The following is an 18,888-nucleotide window of genomic DNA, read 5'->3' as shown; positions in this document are numbered from 1 at the left end:
GTTCTGGTCACAAGGCCAAAATCAGGCTACAGTGGTCTGAAGAGCATGAAGCGAATTCATGTTGATGTCTTAGCTGCCAGATTTGCATATGAATCCAGGGGAATGTGTCTGGGAGACTGTTGGGCACCAGCTCCATGACCAGAAATCACCGGTCCATAATTTATGGGAGTTGGGTGACCTGTGCATAGACATCTAGTGGCACATACCTGTGGGGGAAACTTGTCAAAGACTTGTCAGATTTTTGTACCGCTGAATCACTGCTGTATTGCATTCCAAGGGTGAACCAACACCCTATTAAGCAGCTGGTCAGAACCTTTTGGTTTATTATTGTATGTACTCTTGGTGTGTCGTTGTCGTCTTCTTTATGGTATTTACCGGATGTACTTGCACACAATTCTTCAGTTTGAACTTGGAACTAAGATCATTAGGGCAGCTATGAAGTCATGAAGAAATCATTTATATCTGAAGATTTGTGATGAGCTTCAGAGCTACGAAATTTTCAGTCACACGTGTAGATTCAGTTAAACTGAAGAGTTTATTTGAGTTGAATATTTTATTTTTAATAGGAAAAAATGAACGAAAATTTAAGTTTCTGAACTACACATTCAGTGTAGTGTGATCATAAAAAAATGTTTGTTAAGACAGTATTACCATATGTCGTTTGTCATCCACAATGGTGTAGTGATTATATTTGCTGGCTGGTCGTGCTCAGGTCACTAGTTTGATTCCTGCCCCCCTGCAGTCATTTATCATTTCATGTTTGTGATTTCTGGAAGTTTCTGGACTTCATTATTTATGAAATATTGGAATCTGGTAGAACACCTTGTGTGTGTCTGAATTGCAGCATACACTCCTGAGGCAAGCATGTCAGCTCAGTCCAAATTTTTTACTTAATGAATGTGCTTTCAATTTGTAATGTTATAGTGACATACAAATAAGAAGGCAGATGGTGGAGGATGCATTGTGACAAGGGGCAGTGTACCAAATGATTGTTCCAATGAATAGCATCATTCTGCCTTGTCTGACTGTAGCATGCACTTCAGGGTCCGCATAGAACATTTAATGTTGGTTTACATGTTAGTGCAGGTATAATGAAGTTACTTAGCCACCATAGTGTTCAATATGGGTGGCATTAAGGAAGCACAAGTATTAAGCTAAGAAGTGATAGCAATAGTCTTCCGAGCATATAACTTCTACTACAGAAGCAGAGACCCGGTGTACCACTCACGCCAGTGTCACCATTTAACTTTGATGCTCGAGCCAAGAGCAAAATGGTGCTCAACAACACAACAGGAACCTACATAACAGCAACCGTGATAACCATTTCAAGTGGACATGGTTAGTTCTGCATCACCAATTTCCACTAACAGCCCAACCTGCCCCTAATTTTATTTACACAGGGACAGTCAAACCAGTCCATGAATGGTCAGGCTAGTGCCATTGATGCAGAATCATGTTATGCTGCGATTATGAAATGCTCACTGGAGGAATCTACTGTCCAGCTGCCAATTGTGTGGGCTCACTTAAAGAATGATGTTGTTGAATGTCAGCTGTTCTAAAACAATTTTCAGTTACATTCAAGTCCGGAAATGAGACAAGGCAAATGAGATGGCCCAGTGTGGTACACTAAATCAGTGCTGGGTATCATCTCTCATATTTCAGTGCTCATATATAGGGTGTTTGCAGCTGAACGATGAATAATTCAGGAGGAAGTGAAATCATGAAACTATTAAAAAATTATTTTTCTATCCTGTGATCTTTGTGAAGAAGAAAGGTGGAAAATGGCATTTCTGCATCAGTTACTATAATCTGTTCAGCATAAGAATAAACCTGATGTAAACAAACACAAACAGGATGATTTGTCAGAAGCCGTAGCACACATATACTGGTGGTGTTATGCTCTTGGAAGTACATCCTACTTATATATTAGATATCTTATTACTAAGTTACATTAGATGAAACTTAAAGATATTCAAATGTACTAACAGCTATCAATGTTTTTCTTAATCACGCTTTAGGTACATAGTTTTTATTTCAAAAATTGTGTACAGTCACAGCCTCTGCAGCGTTGTGCTCTGGTTGTCGCGCTGATAATGTGCAGTGTGAAAATGACTGAGGCTGGTTTCTTTTCCGTAGTGAAACATGCATGTGGAACACACTTAAAAAGTGCTGAGAAATAGGCCATTCTTAATGTTTTTCATCAGTTAATGAAGTTAATCGGCTTTGAAGTTTTCTCAGTGGTGTATATATTGCAGTTGATAAACAGACTCATGTTGAAACTGTAGCGCAGTCGGTAGCGTAATGAAATATGAACCAAATGCAGTTGTTCATGTTGTCGTTCAAACCTCCACAGTATAATTTTTGTTTCCTTATCCAATTTCAAATACTCTACATCTTGTAATTATAAAACTCATCATTTTTTTATGAATAATGCACGACTTATTGTATCTAATTACATATTGGACGTGAAATTCCTGTTTTCCTTTCCAGTACAAATTCTTAATTATCGATGTTTTATGAAAAACTGTTCATAAAAGTTGTTGAAATTAAGAAAACATAACAGTTTAATTTTTTAAAGCAAAAATGAAAAAAAACCAAGTTCTCTTTATTTGGACTATGCCTGTCGACCACAGTATCTTAGAAACATGAAAAACAATCATTTTCACAGCATCAAATACATCGTACAAACGCTGCAGTTTTACAGTTGCTACTGTACCATTACAATACGAACGCAACAGAACTGATCCGGAACTGGCCCAGGAAGTAACAAGACTGTTAAGCTGCCAGACATACTGGAACTAACACACACAGTTTTTTTCACACGTACTGCCGCTCACTGGCAGGATATAGAACAGCTCGTCATAAAAGAAGAAGAGAAAATGCTGCGCCTGGTTGGCTTCGTGGATTCTGTTGTTGATAGGCTCGTTAACAACATAGCAAGTGACACTTCCAGAACTGAAATGTATTTCTTTGTTTTGGATAAGGAAGGAGATATGAGATTACCATCATTTAGCTAGTGAAATTGAAATGCTTAATATTGAAGGGTATACCTTAGCTTCAAAGTATTGTAGAAGAGAGATGGAGAAAGGAAGATTTGCCACTTACATTAGAAAGGGTCACAATTATAAAAACATTGACATTCTTAAATATTGTAGTGATCAGCATTTTGAAGCATGTGCCACACAAGTAGAAACACACAAAAGAAAAATAATCATAGTCGCAATATACATGGCTCCAACTGGTAATTTCCAGCTATTCACTAAACAGCTTGATGCAGTATTAAATTTCTTAACTTCTAAAAATAATGCACTCGTACTAAGTGGAGATTTTAATTTAAATTTTCTGGAGGATAGCTACTCAAGATCCATACTATAGTCTCTTACCACTTCTTACAATCTCATTCCCTTTGTACAGTTCCCAAACAGGGTATGGGTACCAGCAGCACTGCTATTGATAACATTTTCAAAGATACTACCACACTAGAAAATCATAGTATGAATCCAATATTTAATGGCCTTTCAGATCATGATGCCCAGTTGCTTACATTTAATTTAGTGGGGTCTGATTCATCTAATAACAGGAAGTGGGAAACTATGAATAATATATGAAACAGGAATTGAAGGTATAAAAAACTGTTTGAGGAATACAGACTGGAAAGATGTATACAATTCACTCGGGATAAATGAAAAATATAATTGTTTCTCTAATATGGTCATAGGTCACATTGAAAACTGCTGCCCTAAGGAAGTAATCAAAGCAAAGGGAAAACAATGACTACAGAGCTGAATCACATTACAAATTATATTGTAAAATTCTGAACAAAGTAATCAGAACCTCAAAATGTGTTTCTTTTTGAGAAAAAATAAATGCCTCTAATAACAAGATAAAACTATATGGAACATAGTAAAAAGTGAAAGAGAAAAAACTAATCAGACAAATGAGGAAATTATGTTAAATGTAAATACTGAGTTGACTACAGATACCTTCAAAATTGCAGCCACTTTCAACGTTTTCCTTTCAGTAGCAGACAACTTGGATTTGCATAGTTCCTCAGAAGACACCTTAAAATATTTAAAAATGCATTTCCGCAGAAGTGTGACAAAATTCAACTATATCCTACCTAACCAAAAGAGATTTCTAATATTATTAGCTCTCTTAAAAACAAATGTACCAGTGGTTACAATGAAATCAGTACTACCATAATTAAATGTTGCTCCTCAGAACTTTGTGACATACTGAGTTACGTATGTAATGAATCCCTCCACAGTGGTACTTTTCCAGATAGGCTTAAATATGCTATTGTCAAACCATTACACAAAAAAGTAGACAATCATCAGTGGAAAACTTCTGTCACATTTCATTATTGGCAGTATTTTCAAAAGTGTTTGAAAGGGTTGTGTACAATAGACTTCATGAACACTTAGTACAGAAACATATTCTCATTCGCAATCAGTTTCGACTTCAGGAAGGATTGTCAACTGATCAAGCTATATTCACGTTTACAGATGGTATATTAGAATCAATAAATCAAAATATAGTACCACTTGGGATATTCTGTGATCTTGCTAAAGCTTTTGATTGTGTTCAGCATGACATCCTTATATAAAAGTTAAAATATTACGGGATAACAGGAGTAGCAGGCTCATGGTTCTCATCCTACCTTTTTAATAGAAAACAGTGTGTGTCTGTATCAGGCTTATCACATAACAATAGTCATTCAAAATATGAAACCATCAGACAAGGGATGCCCCAGGGCTCTATTTTAGGTCCTTGTTGTTCCTTTTATATATTAATGACCTTCCATAGGCAGTGTCACAAAATGCAAATTTTGTCTTATTTGCAGATGATACAAGTACTGGTATGAAAAACAGTACCTGTGATCTCACTGAGCAATCAGCTTATGAAATATTTGTAAGTATCAGTGGGTGGTTCACAGAAAATGGATTGTCACTGAATTTTGACAAGACCCAGTACATACAGTTTAGTACCTCACAAAGAATACCTGACCCTATAAGTATAATGTATTCAAACAATGAAATCAAAGCTGTAGACAGTGTCAATGTTTTAGGGCTACAAATTGACGACAACCTAAATTGGAAAACTCGCGCTCTAGACTTAATGAAATGCCTTAGTTCAGCTACATTTGCAGCACGTATGATAGCAGAAATATGTGATTTAAAAATGAAGACGTTGTGGAATCATCGTTTGGGGACACTCCTCTCACAAAGAGAGAATTTTCAAAATTCAGAAACAAGTCATTAGAATTATAGCAGGTGTCACTCCTAGATCGTCAGGCAGAGACCTCTTTAAGAAACTTGGTATTCTAACTACTACTTCTCAGTACATATACTCATTGATGTCCTTTTGTGTCTCTTTTTACACAAAATAGTGCAAAACATGGTTATAATATCAGAACCAAATACAATCTGTATAAGGACAAAATATGAAACCATCAGACAAGAGATGCCCCAGGGCTCTATTTTAGGTCCCTTGTTGTTGCTATTAACAATCTGTATAAGGACATCAGTACAAAAAGGAGTCAAATACAAGGGTACTCATATATTCAATAACTTACCAGAGCATATCAGAGGTCTTGTACAGTGAAAAAGATCAGTTTCAGAGTGAATTAAAGAACTTCCTGTTGGCCAACTCCTTCTACTCCATCGCTGATAACTTCACAAGGATTATAGCTCATAATTTTGTGTGCATTAGAATTGTACAATAGCCATGTATGGTATCAGAAGGGGGTGGGGGGTGGGGGGGGGAGGGGGCTTTGACTCTATCCACATCCCAGAGACTCCTCTCCAAGGGATCCATGGAAAACGATAAATGTAACGTAATGTAAAAAAGCCAGACAACTGACGGTAAATCCTTCAATACTTTCTTATGTTACCCACAGCTTATGCAGAAAAATTACCCTGTGGTTAAGCCAGGAATTCTCATCATTCTTGTTTTAATTTCAGTAGTACATTAACTAAAAATGATAATGTGTTGCTATTTTCGTGTAGTCGTCTAAGGAGCATATTGTGGGCGATTTGCAGTGTATTATTTCATTCTGCTTAAGAATTAAATGACATCGAAGCTGTATTGCTCCTCTGCTCATCTCTTTTTACGTGTGAACCGCGGCTGGCCACATCACTGCAGGCTAGCCATACCAGCTGAATGGCCAATGCTGTCAAAGTTAAATGTGCCGGTAAAGCTGTTGTCCCGTATTATAGCTAAGTCAATGTGCAAGTAAAGCAGAGCACAAAATGTACCCTTATTATCATACTTGACAGTACTCAAGACAGCTTTGCTGCAGTCCCACAGGAAACAGAAAACCAATGAGGTTCCAGCAAATGCACAAGAATACATAATGCAGTGTTTACATCAGGTTTATTCTTATGGTGAATGGATTGTAGTGGCTGAGCAGAATCAGAAAGGGAGCGTAACCACTGGTAAGAACTGGAGACTGTCTGAAGGGAATGAAGTATTTCTCCATAGGCTTAAGCAGACTGGCTACTGACTGATTGAAATTGATGAAGCTGACCAAGAAAAGACTGTTTTAATAACATCTTGTGGCTTCTTTGAGTTCAAAGTTATGCTAATGGATGTATGCTCCTGCCATCTTTGAACACATATGGACAGTATGATTCAACATCTTAAAAGGATGAAGTATCTTTCCTGTGTGATAATATTGTTCTTTTCTCAAAGACATGTGAAGAGCATGTAGCTGCTTGACAAACATGCTGAAGTGTGTCCATGACACATGTCTTCGCTTGAATACAAAAAACATCTTAATCATACATGGAATAAAAATTTGGGAGCACTTAGTTAACACACCATCTGCCCTGGTCCATAAAAGTAAGCTACATGATGGATTTTCCAATTCCTTGGCCCATTCGTGATGTGAGAACCTTCCTTACAATGTGATGCCACATAAAGTATTTAAATTGCAAGTCATAGCCAGTACAAGAACTGTTAAATGGAGATGCCAAATTTTCATGTATTGAGATCCAAGATACAGCTTCCTGTACTCTTTAACATAGCACCACCATATTCACCAGTCATGATGCTTTTTGGTGAGACTGCTCAGGCAGAATAACACGTTGATGCTAGTGCAAATCCAGAATGGCACTGAAAGAGTGATTGCATGCACCTAGAGAATGCTCTCACAAGTCCAAGGAAAATTACTCTACAACTGAGGAAGCATGTCATGCAGTTATTTGGACAACCAGTAAATTTTTATCCTTTTTATATGGCAGCTGATTCAGAGTTGTGACTAATGACCATTCTTTATGCTGGTTTAGAAGCCTGAAGGATACATGAGGATGATTGATAAAATAGGTACTAACGCTTCAGAAATAAGATGTATGAATAATATACAAAAATGGATATGCAAAAATGCTGACTGCTTTTGCATAATCCATTAGAGTAACATTACAACACTGGTGATATCTGAGTCATCACTGCTCTGACAAACTCTGCTGCCAAAAAAGGAAAAATTCTGTATTACTGAAGTGGAAGGAACTGTCAAAAGAGAATTAAAATTAAGAAATGTAATATTGTTTAAAAATAATTACAACTAAATGGGGCAGAAATGATTGCATACCATCCCATGTCATACTGAAGTATTTCTACATCATTCTGACATCAGGTGGCTGGGATGTGGTAGATGCATGATTATATCAGAATCAGATACCAGTGGCCATTCTGTACTAATTTGTCAGACTTTATTTAAACAGCTTTAGGGAATGTCAATGGTTTGACAGAAGAGTGTGCTTCATTTATCCCCAGAACATCTGGTTCCAGTTCTTCCTGCAGTTGCTGTGCTTCACTGAATTGGAATTTACTTCTCGGAGAGATTTCCAAAGTTGAGAAACAGCAAGAAACAGATAGTGATGTGCACTTACTGTCTTACTTCTTGCACTGTCACCAAGGCTGAATCTTTGAATTTGCTAGGTTTATTGTTGAAGAATATTGTACCACGTGTAGTGATCTTGGATCATGGAAAAGGGTTCCAGTGAAGATTGTCATCAGAAGTAAGTTCACCATATGACATCATTCACAAGATGCAGCTGCATACTACACACCGACAAGTTACTTTATGGAAGTTTTTAATAAGATTCGGTCAGATATGCTTTTGATGTAAATGGCCATTGAAGCTTCGAGATACATCATTGCTGTCATTACAGTAACATATAACATAGTGAAGCAAAGTACTACAGGTTTTATCGTATTTCCTCTCATCATGTGTGAGAGGCTTTGCTACAATTGGTACTTTGTGCCTTTTTCAACATGATGACTTGCAAGACAATGTGAAAAAGATCATCACCAGAATGGACCCTGGACACCAATATGAGAAGTATGGATGTTATAATGCCAGACACTGACCTGTAAGCTACACTGTAGGATATCTAGTTTGAATTTTACACCTTTACAGACCATTGCGGCAACTTTGAAGTGCTGATTTGGCCTAAACAAATCCTACATTGCTTTTCATACATTATCTACTAAGTTAAGGATGGTGATGATGTTAGAGCAAAAGCATCATCCATATCCTACGTAAGGCACTCGACTTGCTCTAGAGAGAGTGGCTTTCAAATTGCCATACAGCCATCTTGTATAAGGTCTGCTGTGGTTTTCTTAAATTGATTAATGTGAATTCCAGAATGGTTGCTTTGAAGTTGACGTGACTTAAGTACCTTCTCTAACATTGATCAGTAAGCTCATGCTTAGTCTCTTAGTTCTCGTCACTGGGATGCTAAACCCTCATCTTTTTTTCTTCTTACTCCTCCTTGAAATAAAATAAAAACTCTTTAAAAAATATGTGTTGTTACACCAAAGTGTTTTGCAATGCACAGCTAAATAATTTATTTTATATGAAACTTACAGTGTGTCACTAACATCATGTTAAACATATAATTAGAAATTCGCTGTGTGACCTGCGTGATGGTGTACATAAATTTTATAAGTAGATGTTTATTAAACCTTTATTTAGCTTCTAATTGAATAAAAGAAAAGTTTATTTAAAATATGTAGTTCGTCTGTCCTATCCTTTCTGTTGTTTTTGTTGCTGACCGTCAAACAACTAGTATTAGGTAACTTTCCCAACTGCTGTCACTAATCACAATCCTTTGCCTTTGTTGACAGTGTAATTTCTGCCTGTGTAGTTGGGTCACCTTATCATCTTTTCGTTATATGTTGTTCTTCTCTTATTTTGTCTGGCTGCACCTTCAAGTAAAAAGACATGTTAATTGACTGAGAGTCTCATTACAAGCTCCATCCACATCAATTTCAGGGCAATTGCTTATGTTGTCCTGTACTCTTACTGTGCACTGCTAATTTGATACTATTAGCTTTGACTCAATTCATTTCCTTTCATAACACTGGTTAACTTAGTAGCTATTTTTTACATTTTCAATATCTGAATCGGTGCATTGCATTTGGGAATGGGATTAATATGAGAATAAAATAATTTATTTAAGGTAGTTGCAAATGCCCCATTACCTACATACGCTTCAGTATTTGTGCATCGAAGCCTAGTTTTGACCAAAAAAGACATATTGTCATAGATATTAGATTGTTCAGTACATAGACCTAATAAGGTATAATCTTACAAGAAAACATTACGGGATTGCAATATTCCATTTTATTCACACTTACATAACTTTTCTAAAGGAGTACATTGAAATTCTCAAAACTTTATGAAAAAATTGTGTTTGAAGATTAGAATATATCTGATTGCTGTTAAGTATAAAACGTCTCATGTCCATTAACATAACCAATAGCTGAGTGCATGATGTACAATCATGAAGTCACTGGTGTGATTCTTATTAGCAGAAACTTTTGTTTCCTTTATTTAAGTTATTTATTTATCGTTGAGTGGAAATATTAATTAACAAATACTGAATTATATTTTTTTGATACAAAAAGAGAAGTATTTTATTTGCTATTTGCTGGATAGCATTTTTGTATCAAATTTTAATTCACAATAAATATACAAATTTTTTGTGCCATTAATAATTAAAAATAAGTGAGTACGAAGAAAATGGAAGGGGGTCAGACCATAAGGTGCCCTTGTTAGACCTGAAACGTCTCAGAAAAACGTGATGTAGAATACATATTTTGCGTGTGTAGTAATATGCTTAGTATAGGTGTTCATTGCGTAGTGCATTAGTGAAAGGGATGTGAGGTTGCACCAATTTTTCATTTGAGCATTAAATTTTTACTGTTCATTACTGGAGTATTTTCAATTCTCAGCTTTTCAGAATATGGCAGCCAGCAGATCGAGTTACGGCTCTAATAGATATGTGATGTAGGTAATACACCACAAACAGTTAACTGCTGGTCACAAAAGGATCTTAAAAATCAATAAAAGGATGAATTAGCCCACACATAATGTGATGTTAGCTTTTAACTGTACAAGAAGAATTACAGCAATTTGTTGAATGAAATTAACAGTCTTGTTAGCAGAAGATATGAAATGAAAAGAAACTGAATAAAGAAAAAAGTGTTAAGGAGCAGCAGCAGTGAGGTTAGCAACAAACTTAACATCAAAATTGCAGCCACATAATAAACAGTGAAGGAATTCTCGTACTTTGAAAATAATGCAATGTGTGATGGATGAAGGAAGGAGGACATAAGAAGCAGACAAGTGCAGGCAAAGAGAGGATTTCGTGCCAGAGAACTCTGCTAGAATGAAGCATGTAAGAAAGATTTTTTGTGATCATTTTGTCTAGAGCACAACATTGTTTGGAAGTGAGTCAAGGATTGTTGGAAAACCCGAAAAGTAGACAGTCAAGGTATTTGAGGTGTTCTGTTGTGGAAGGATTTTGAAAATTACGTTGACTGATAAAGTAAAGAACAACAAAGTTCCCAGAATTAGCAGGGAAAGGAATTTGTAGAAAACGCTGTTTAAAAGAAGGAACAGGATAGTAGACTGTATTCCGAGACGTGAAGGAATAGCTTCCATAATACTAGGAGCTGTAGACACAACAAATTTCGTGGAAAGGCAAAGGATTAGAAAATATGTACTATGTGTGATGAATAATTGAGTTCATTTCAGATTTGGTGTGCTATTGTGAGATGAAATGACTGGAACAGGAAAGAAAATTGTCTGGCCTGCATCAGACCAGTCAGAAAACTGTTCTCGCTGTTTTTTCGTTTGAGCGTGTGTGTGTGTGTGTGTGTGTGTGTGTGTGTGTGTGTGTGTGTGTGTGTGTGTGAGAGAGAGAGAGAGAGAGAGAGAGAGAGAGAGAGATCATTTTGTAACAAACCTTTCATTTTTGTAACATCCTGTGCATTGCTTTAAATTGTGATATGCGATGTGTATTGCTGTTATACTTCCTGACAAAATGTGGAGCACCCAGAAGGGGAGAAGAAATTGAAATTAAACTTAGGGGATTTAGAGGGTACGTGATGTTATGCCAGTGATTACAAAATTGGGTCAAACTTACAAAGAACTTGGCAGTATGAACCCACTTCTCAGTATGGCATTGCTTCTCCTGTAGCCTGGATGTGTGCATTGATTTGGTTGGGATGGGTGCCTAAAACTGTTGTATTCTCCTGTGAGGCAGGTTGGTGCACAACTGTTATAACTGACACAGCTGTTTTAACTGATCCTTCTCATGTCCTATTGGGCTAAGATCTGGGGATCTTGCTGGCCGTGGGAGTACATCTACATCAGATAGATAGTTCACAGAGACATGTGTCGTGTGTGCAAGAGCATTGTCCTGTTGAAAAATAGCACCTCAGTAGTGCCCCATAAGACGCAACTGTGATGACACAGGATGTCCATGATGCACCATTTTCCCATCAGAGCTCCCTCAATCACTACCAACTGTGACCTGAAGGCATACCCGATGATTCCCCACACCATGACACCAAATATAACTTCACTGTGTTTCTCCAAAACATGGAAAGCATGTGAGCTCTCCCAATGTTGCCACCATACTCGCCGACAATGGTCATCCGGGTTAGTGCAGAACTGTGATTCATCACTGAACGCAATGTGATGCCATTTGCCAGCAGTCCATGCTTCCTGGTCATGTTACCACTCCAAAGTACTCAGCTGTTTGTGTAGTGGTGTTGAAGGCATCCTACGCATTGAACAATATTTGGTAGCCCAGTCGCTGCTAGTCTCAGCCCAGTGATATGGGATGACACTGAATGTTATAGAGAATCTATTACTTGTTCTCAGATGGCAGATGTAGATGTGACAAATGTGAATGGACTACAATGTGCTTGGTGCTCAGTACAGTTATCCTCCCTCATGGTCATCAGACTTGGTCGACCAGAATATTGTTGACGAGTATGTCTGCCCTCAAGTTTTCATGCAGTCCAACATTGGGCCACTGTGACATATGAATGAATGCCTTACAAATTGAAGTATCACAGTTCCACCAGCCGGTCAAATAGAGATTCACAGTGAGGCTCCTCGAGTACTTGGCATCTTCCATGTCTTCCACAGTGACCACTGAAAATCTGACATGGCTTATGTCTTTTATATACTCCGCAAGGCATATTAACAAAACTAAATGTTAAGAGTACTAAAGCACTTAGTGGCCATTCTACTTGTCACAGAGAGTTGCAGTGATAATCATTTACATACTTATTGATGGTGTGTGCATTTACAAAGTTGCATTAACATCTGACTATGTGTTCTGAATGCTTCACTTTTTATTGGACATTGCATTTGCAACATTATTTCACATTGGTACATTGGTGTAGATTATGACAATTATAAGCTTGCAGTCAGAGGAGAACTTATGAAGTCGCAAAAGCAATCAATAGTCTGACCCAAAGTAGCAGTGAGGAGTATAGCCTGACAACTAGATGTGTGGTGATTAGATACATATTGCCTGCTATGTACACATTCAGCACAGTTCGTTTACACGAATGACTGACTGAATAGCAGTTATATAAGTTAGTACGCTGTAACTGAAAAGCGAGCAAAAATCGTTACCTGCTTTGAAGTCAAGTTTTAGTCTGCAGGAAGTAGGTGAAGATATTGTTGTTATCAAAATCAGTATTCTCAGGCTGTGAGTGGAAGCAGCATGACACCAAGCCGCAAAACCCATATTTTTTGTTCTGTAAAACCAGTATGTAATGTGACCTCAAGATTAGTTTTATGTGTTGCTGTCTCCCCTCCTGCATCCTCGTCATATTCAGTCTGCTCAGTCTGCTCAGTCCCATTACTAACAATAAGTGGATGTTTCCAAGGGGGGGAAAAAACTTTGTAGTAAGCGGTACAGGTAAATTTCTTTCCAGAGATTTTTTTGTTTTATGGGTCCATTGACACAGTCTGTATAAAAAGTATCGGGAACAACTTTCTCCTGATGTGACATTTTGTCACATTGCACTCGCACTGCACTTGCTCAGTGGTGGGTGGGGGGTGTGACCATCAACACTTGCCCAAGTGCCAATCGCCTGCAAGCATTTGTTCATTGTGCCCTTTTCAGTGACTCATTGCAGGTGCAAAATGTAGTGAATGAGTGAACAGAGGTACACCATAAAATTTTGTGTAGTAAGGACACATTGGCCATGACTCACAAAGTGTTCAAGGATAAAAACACGTCACAAACAGCAGTTTTCCAATGGCACAAGCTCTTCAAAGATGGCCCACAGAGTTGGAGGACGAGCCCCACATTGGATGGCACTGACGTCAAGAACCAATGCATATGCAACATATGCATAAAGTGCTAAATTGAGACTATCAGTTAAATATGTGTGTAGTCACAGATGCAGTTGCAATGATAACAGTGCATATCATTATGACTGAAAATTTGGTGATATGACTGAAAATTTGGCGATGCAAGAGATCTGCTCTAATCTCATTCCAAAGATCTTGAAGAATGACCAAAAGCAGAGGCAAGTATCTGCCTGTGAAGACCTTCTGCAGTGCTTTGTAGAAGACCTTGGCTTCGTGGATAACATAATCATGGAAGATGAAATGTGGGAATTCGATTATGACCTGGAAATAAAGCAGCAAGGTTCCAAGTGACACTGTAGCATCACCTTGTCCAAAAAGATTGAATGAGCAAATCCAGAGTGAAAGACAAGCTAATAATTTTCTTCAGTGCCTAGAGAGTTGTCCACTACAAATTTGTATCTGGGGGGTAGACAGTGAATGGTGCTTTTTGCTTTGAAATACTAAGAAGACTGAAGAGGCTAGTTATCACCCTGTATTGGAATTTGCATCATGGCAACTAAGTGCCATCAAAGAAGCTTGCATGCATACCCGAATCTTCCAGAATCTACCTACCAGGGTATCTTTAGAGGCATGGAAAAGCTGCTGGCAAAGGTTAGTTGATGCTCAAGGGCTGTACTTTGAAGAATTTTAAGGGATAGTAGCAATATTTCAAATAAATCTATTTTTCTGAAGCCTTTCCAAATACTTTTGATACAGCACTGTATTGGTGACAAGTTGCACATTCTATCTGTTAACTGCTACTCACCTTGCAGTGTATTCTGAGTTTGGAAGATGGGAATTTTGAAACTGATTGGTTCAGTTGTAGTTCAGAAAGCAAACAAAAGAACTTAACTGAATACGGGGAATAGCCAAAGCTATGAACTTGTTTCACCTACTATTTTTAGCAGCATTGCATAAATAATAATGATGATGATGATGATGATGATGACGACGACGACGATGTCGTCGTCGTCGACGACGACAGTGATGATGACCTCCACTCAGTAAAATGCTTAAATTGCTAAGGAACTATTTGCCGAAGTTTATAGACATGCAGTTACTTTCTGACTCGGACTTTTTGGCCTGTGTGCTTTGGCTGTGACAAGTTTGTTTAGAATGCATCAGCTCAGTTTTCAGTGGACAAAGAGTTTATTGCACGGTATTCTTGCTCTCTGCTGGAAGGTAAAAAGGCAGAGCTCTTGCACAACCTTTTACACTGAAGTGGCAAAGAAATTGGTATAGGCATGCATATTCAAATACAATGATACGTAAACAGGCACAATACAGCACTGCAGTTGGCAACGCTTATATAAGACGACAAGTGTCTGATGCAGTTGTTGATCGGTTACTGCTGCTACGATGGCAAGTTATCAAGATTTAAGTGAGTTTGAATGTGGTATTATAGTTGGCGCACGAGCGATGCGACAGAGCTGTTATGAAGTGGGCATTTTCCCGTACGGCCATTTCACGAGTGTACTGTGAATATCAGGAATCCCATAAAAAATCAAATGTTGGACTTTTGGACTTTCAGAGCCGAAGGCCTGGTCGTGTATCTTTGATGACTGCATGACCCAAAGCTTTACACCTCACCTGGGACCATCTACATCGACACTGGACTGTTGATGACTGGAAACATGTTGCCTGGTCAGATGATTCTTGTTCCAAATTGTATTGAGTGGATGGATGTGTACAGGTATGGAGACAACCACCTCATGAACCCATGACCCTGCATGTTAGCAGGGGACTTTCCAAGCTGGTGGAGGCTCTGTAATGGTGTGGGGGGCATGCAGTTTGGAGTGATATGGGACCGTCCATTGTGCATTCCAACAGACTGGGGCAATTCCAGCAGTACAATGTGACACTGCAAATGTTCAGATTTGCTACAGAGTGGCCCCAGGAACACACTTCTGAGCTTAAACACTTCCACTGGTTGCGAAACTCCCCAGACATGAACATTATTGAGCATATCGCCTTGCAACATACTGTTCAGAATAGATCTCCATCCCCTCATACTCTTACAGATTTATGGACAGTCTTGCAGGAGTCATGCTGTGAATTCCCTCCAGCAGTACTTCAGACATATGATATTAGTTGGGTGTACCAGTTTCTTTGGTTCTTTGCTGTAGAATGCTACAAGGTGTACAACTTTGCTCCCGCCGTTTGCCGATAGGTGGTGACAACGGTAAGTAGCAGTCAAAAGAAACAAATCGCAGTCGTAGGGCAGTTAGCTTGGACCTCAGTCAACATAACCTCATTCAAACATGAATAAATTTGTGTATTCATCATAAAGTTGTTCTTGATTGAAACGTGTTACCGTTTTGTTTCAATATGAAGAAAACAGCTGCTGAGTCTCATCAAATGCTCTCAAGTATGTATGGTAAGGGTGCTATTAGTGAAAGAACGAGCTGTGAGTGGTTTCAACACTTTAGTAACGGTGATTTTAATGCCGTAGACCGGTATAGTGGTGGAAGAGAGAGTGCTTTCGAAGATGCAGAATTGGAGACGTTGTTGAGTAAAGACTCACATCAAACTCAAGAAGAATTGTCACAACTAGTGGGAGTGACACAGCAAGCCATTTCAAAACATCTCAAGGCTATGGGCATGATTCAGAAAGAAGGAACTTAGGTCTTGTGTGAGCTGAAACCAAGAGACGTTGAACGGCGTTTGTGTGTTTGTGAATAGTTGTGCATGGCCTGTTGTGCATGGCCTGGCTGACCAACACTTTCAATCTCATGAAGATTTCACAAATTGGATCGATTCATGGATCGCTTCAAAAGATGAAAAATTTTTTCGACACGGGATTCGTACACAGCCCAAAAGGTGGGAGAAAGTAGTGGCCAGCGATGGAAAATACTTTGAATGATTCATGTGTAACCAATTTGTGTCATTAAAGCCTCAAATGTTGGGGAAAAATGGCCAAAGCAAAATTGTACACCTTGTAGATGCAGAAATGTTTTGAGCATTGGAGGGAATTAAGGCAAACCTATAGACCCAAAGGAGTTTAGTTTGAAGGTAACTACCACTAATGATAAACGTGTTCAGTAATTACATAAATTTGTGGCTTTATACATAGATTTTATTTTACATCTCACGGACTGGTCTGTAGTAAACAACTCGTCCACTTTTTTTTGAATTGATTGTTTTTGATTCCAAAGTCAAAAAACAGTTTCACATGTACAGGCTATGACAGATTGTTCTTTAACAATGAGCACTATTGTTTCTTTTATATCAAATCCATAGATTCCTGTTTTGTTGGTGATTAATAACACAAAGGAAGTGGTACTGTCATGCTACTGAAGTGTGCAAGTTGTAGTAGTAGTTTCGTGTTTGTTCTGTTGTAGGTTGTAGCTTTGACATTTCATGGAATTGGGTGTGTGGATAATATAACTCTCTCATCCAGTCAACACATTGCTCAGTTTTATGATGCTGCCCGGTGGCTTGTTAACCACCAAGACTCAAATACAGGTGGTTGGCCTAATGCTGTACGCAGGAGGCTGTCATCTGGAATGTTAGATCTTGAACCAGGCTGGTAAGTGTTTATTTGAACTGTGATTTTTGTACACTTCACAAATATTCTGGATGATTTTGGGATATGATACTACATTTCTTTTGTTTTGTTTGTGGTAGCCTTTAAAGTTCTTAGGTCATAGCACACAGATGATAGTTTTCTAGACAATTTATTTGTATGTGTATGTCTTGCTGAACCCATAGTACCAAAATTTTTGTGACACTTACATTTTCTAGGGGATCATTTTTTAATTGTGCTGGAATAGACATTTGATTAGTCGGAGGAATTAAATGAAAATCGACACACACAGCTTTTTCAGTATTTGTAATTAGTTTGTTTTTTGTGAACCACTCAGAAAGTTTTTTCATAGAACTTTCTGCTGTGGACTACAAAGTTTCTGGACTGATGTTTATACTTACTCTAGTTGTGTTTCTGTAGTCTGATTGTGGTATAAAAAGAAAAATGGTGTAACTGTGAGAGGAAGCAAGTAATTTTTCCCCATTGAGAATGCTCCGGAGAGCAAATATTGGTAAGGCTTTTGCCTTATGATCGAGGGCACAAACTCTTGGAAAAACCTTGGGTAGGAGTGGTGTCACATGTATTTTACCCAAGTCACACGTTAACTAATGAGGTTTCTATTCCGTAAGGTTACTTGTGTAGTAGTTGTGCATGCCTGTCCTTTTGACTCAATTACTCTGTTGTTGAAGTTTGGAATTTTACTTATTTCCTCCTTATGAATGGAATAAACAGCCAGTAAGTTCAGCCTTTCCTGATACATACTGTTTGTGAGGGAGGTTTTATTTTTTTTTAAAGTACAGAAACTGTTCTCTGTTTCTGCTGTTGAAACAGGTGCAGTTAGGCAATTTGCAGTGTTTTGTGCACTTCAGTAAATGATTCTTCAAAGGAATGTTCCACGAGAAAGGTGAACAGTTCACAAATTGACGTAATATCTTTAAGCGTATCTTTGTGATAAATTACTGACAGTTCATTTTTCAATGTATCGTGGCAAATAAAGGGTCTGTAATTTAATGAAGAAGTATTGACTAAAGTGGCTTGGAAATGTTCTGTGAAAGAAAGAAACTGTTTTGGATCAATAATTTCGAAGCTATGAATACATGAGAGTTTTGAAATCTTCCTTTCAGTTGGTTGGTCACAGTGTCACAAACTTCTTTGGCATCTCCATTAAATTTCGGGCATGCAGCCGCGCAAATAAAATTTCTTCTACTGATATTTCGGCCGCGTATCGTCCGGCCATCTTCAGAGCGAGTCACAAGACTGATGACAAGGTGCCAAGCGCGGCCTTATATGCTCCACCGCGGCGGTACTGCGCATGCGGGTCACAGATGCTGCGCCGCCTGTGGCGAAAGCATACGGACGTTCGATGTGCTTATCGATGTTTGATCGGCGGCGATGACACGGTGACGACTTCTCTGCAATTTAATTAGTCCAAGAGCCGGATTCCATGCTTTGTCCAAATTGAAACCTTTATCTCTGTTTATTAAATTGTTGGCTAATCGAATTTCTATGGCTTCCTTGAATACAGAATCCCAAAAAGAAGAGGTGGATGTTAAAATCTTCACATCACTGTAATTCATCGAATGACCCGTATCAATACAATGTTCGGCCACAGCTGACTTGTCTGGTTGTAATAGGCGTGTGTATCCAGACAAGTCAGCTGTGGCCGAACATTGTATTGATACGGGTCATT

General features: G+C 38.3%; 1 protein-coding gene across 2 annotated transcripts in view; it reads left to right on the top strand.

The window, feature by feature from the left end:
• The window catches only part of LOC124789880 (D-glucuronyl C5-epimerase B), a 418,486-nt gene that overhangs the window by 354,729 nt on the left and 44,869 nt on the right, over positions 1 to 18,888 (top strand). For both annotated transcript variants that reach the window (XM_047257396.1, XM_047257395.1), the window contains exon 8: positions 17,014 to 17,201. In XM_047257396.1, the coding sequence (XP_047113352.1) occupies positions 17,014 to 17,201 (188 nt within the window). The remainder of the gene's footprint in view (positions 1 to 17,013; positions 17,202 to 18,888) is intronic.

The sequence above is a fragment of the Schistocerca piceifrons genome, chromosome 3, assembly GCF_021461385.2.
Source record: "Schistocerca piceifrons isolate TAMUIC-IGC-003096 chromosome 3, iqSchPice1.1, whole genome shotgun sequence".
Lineage (NCBI taxonomy): Eukaryota > Metazoa > Arthropoda > Insecta > Orthoptera > Acrididae > Schistocerca > Schistocerca piceifrons.
Note: the sequence above shows the minus strand (reverse complement) of the source record. Positions and strands in the feature narration are given on the sequence as shown.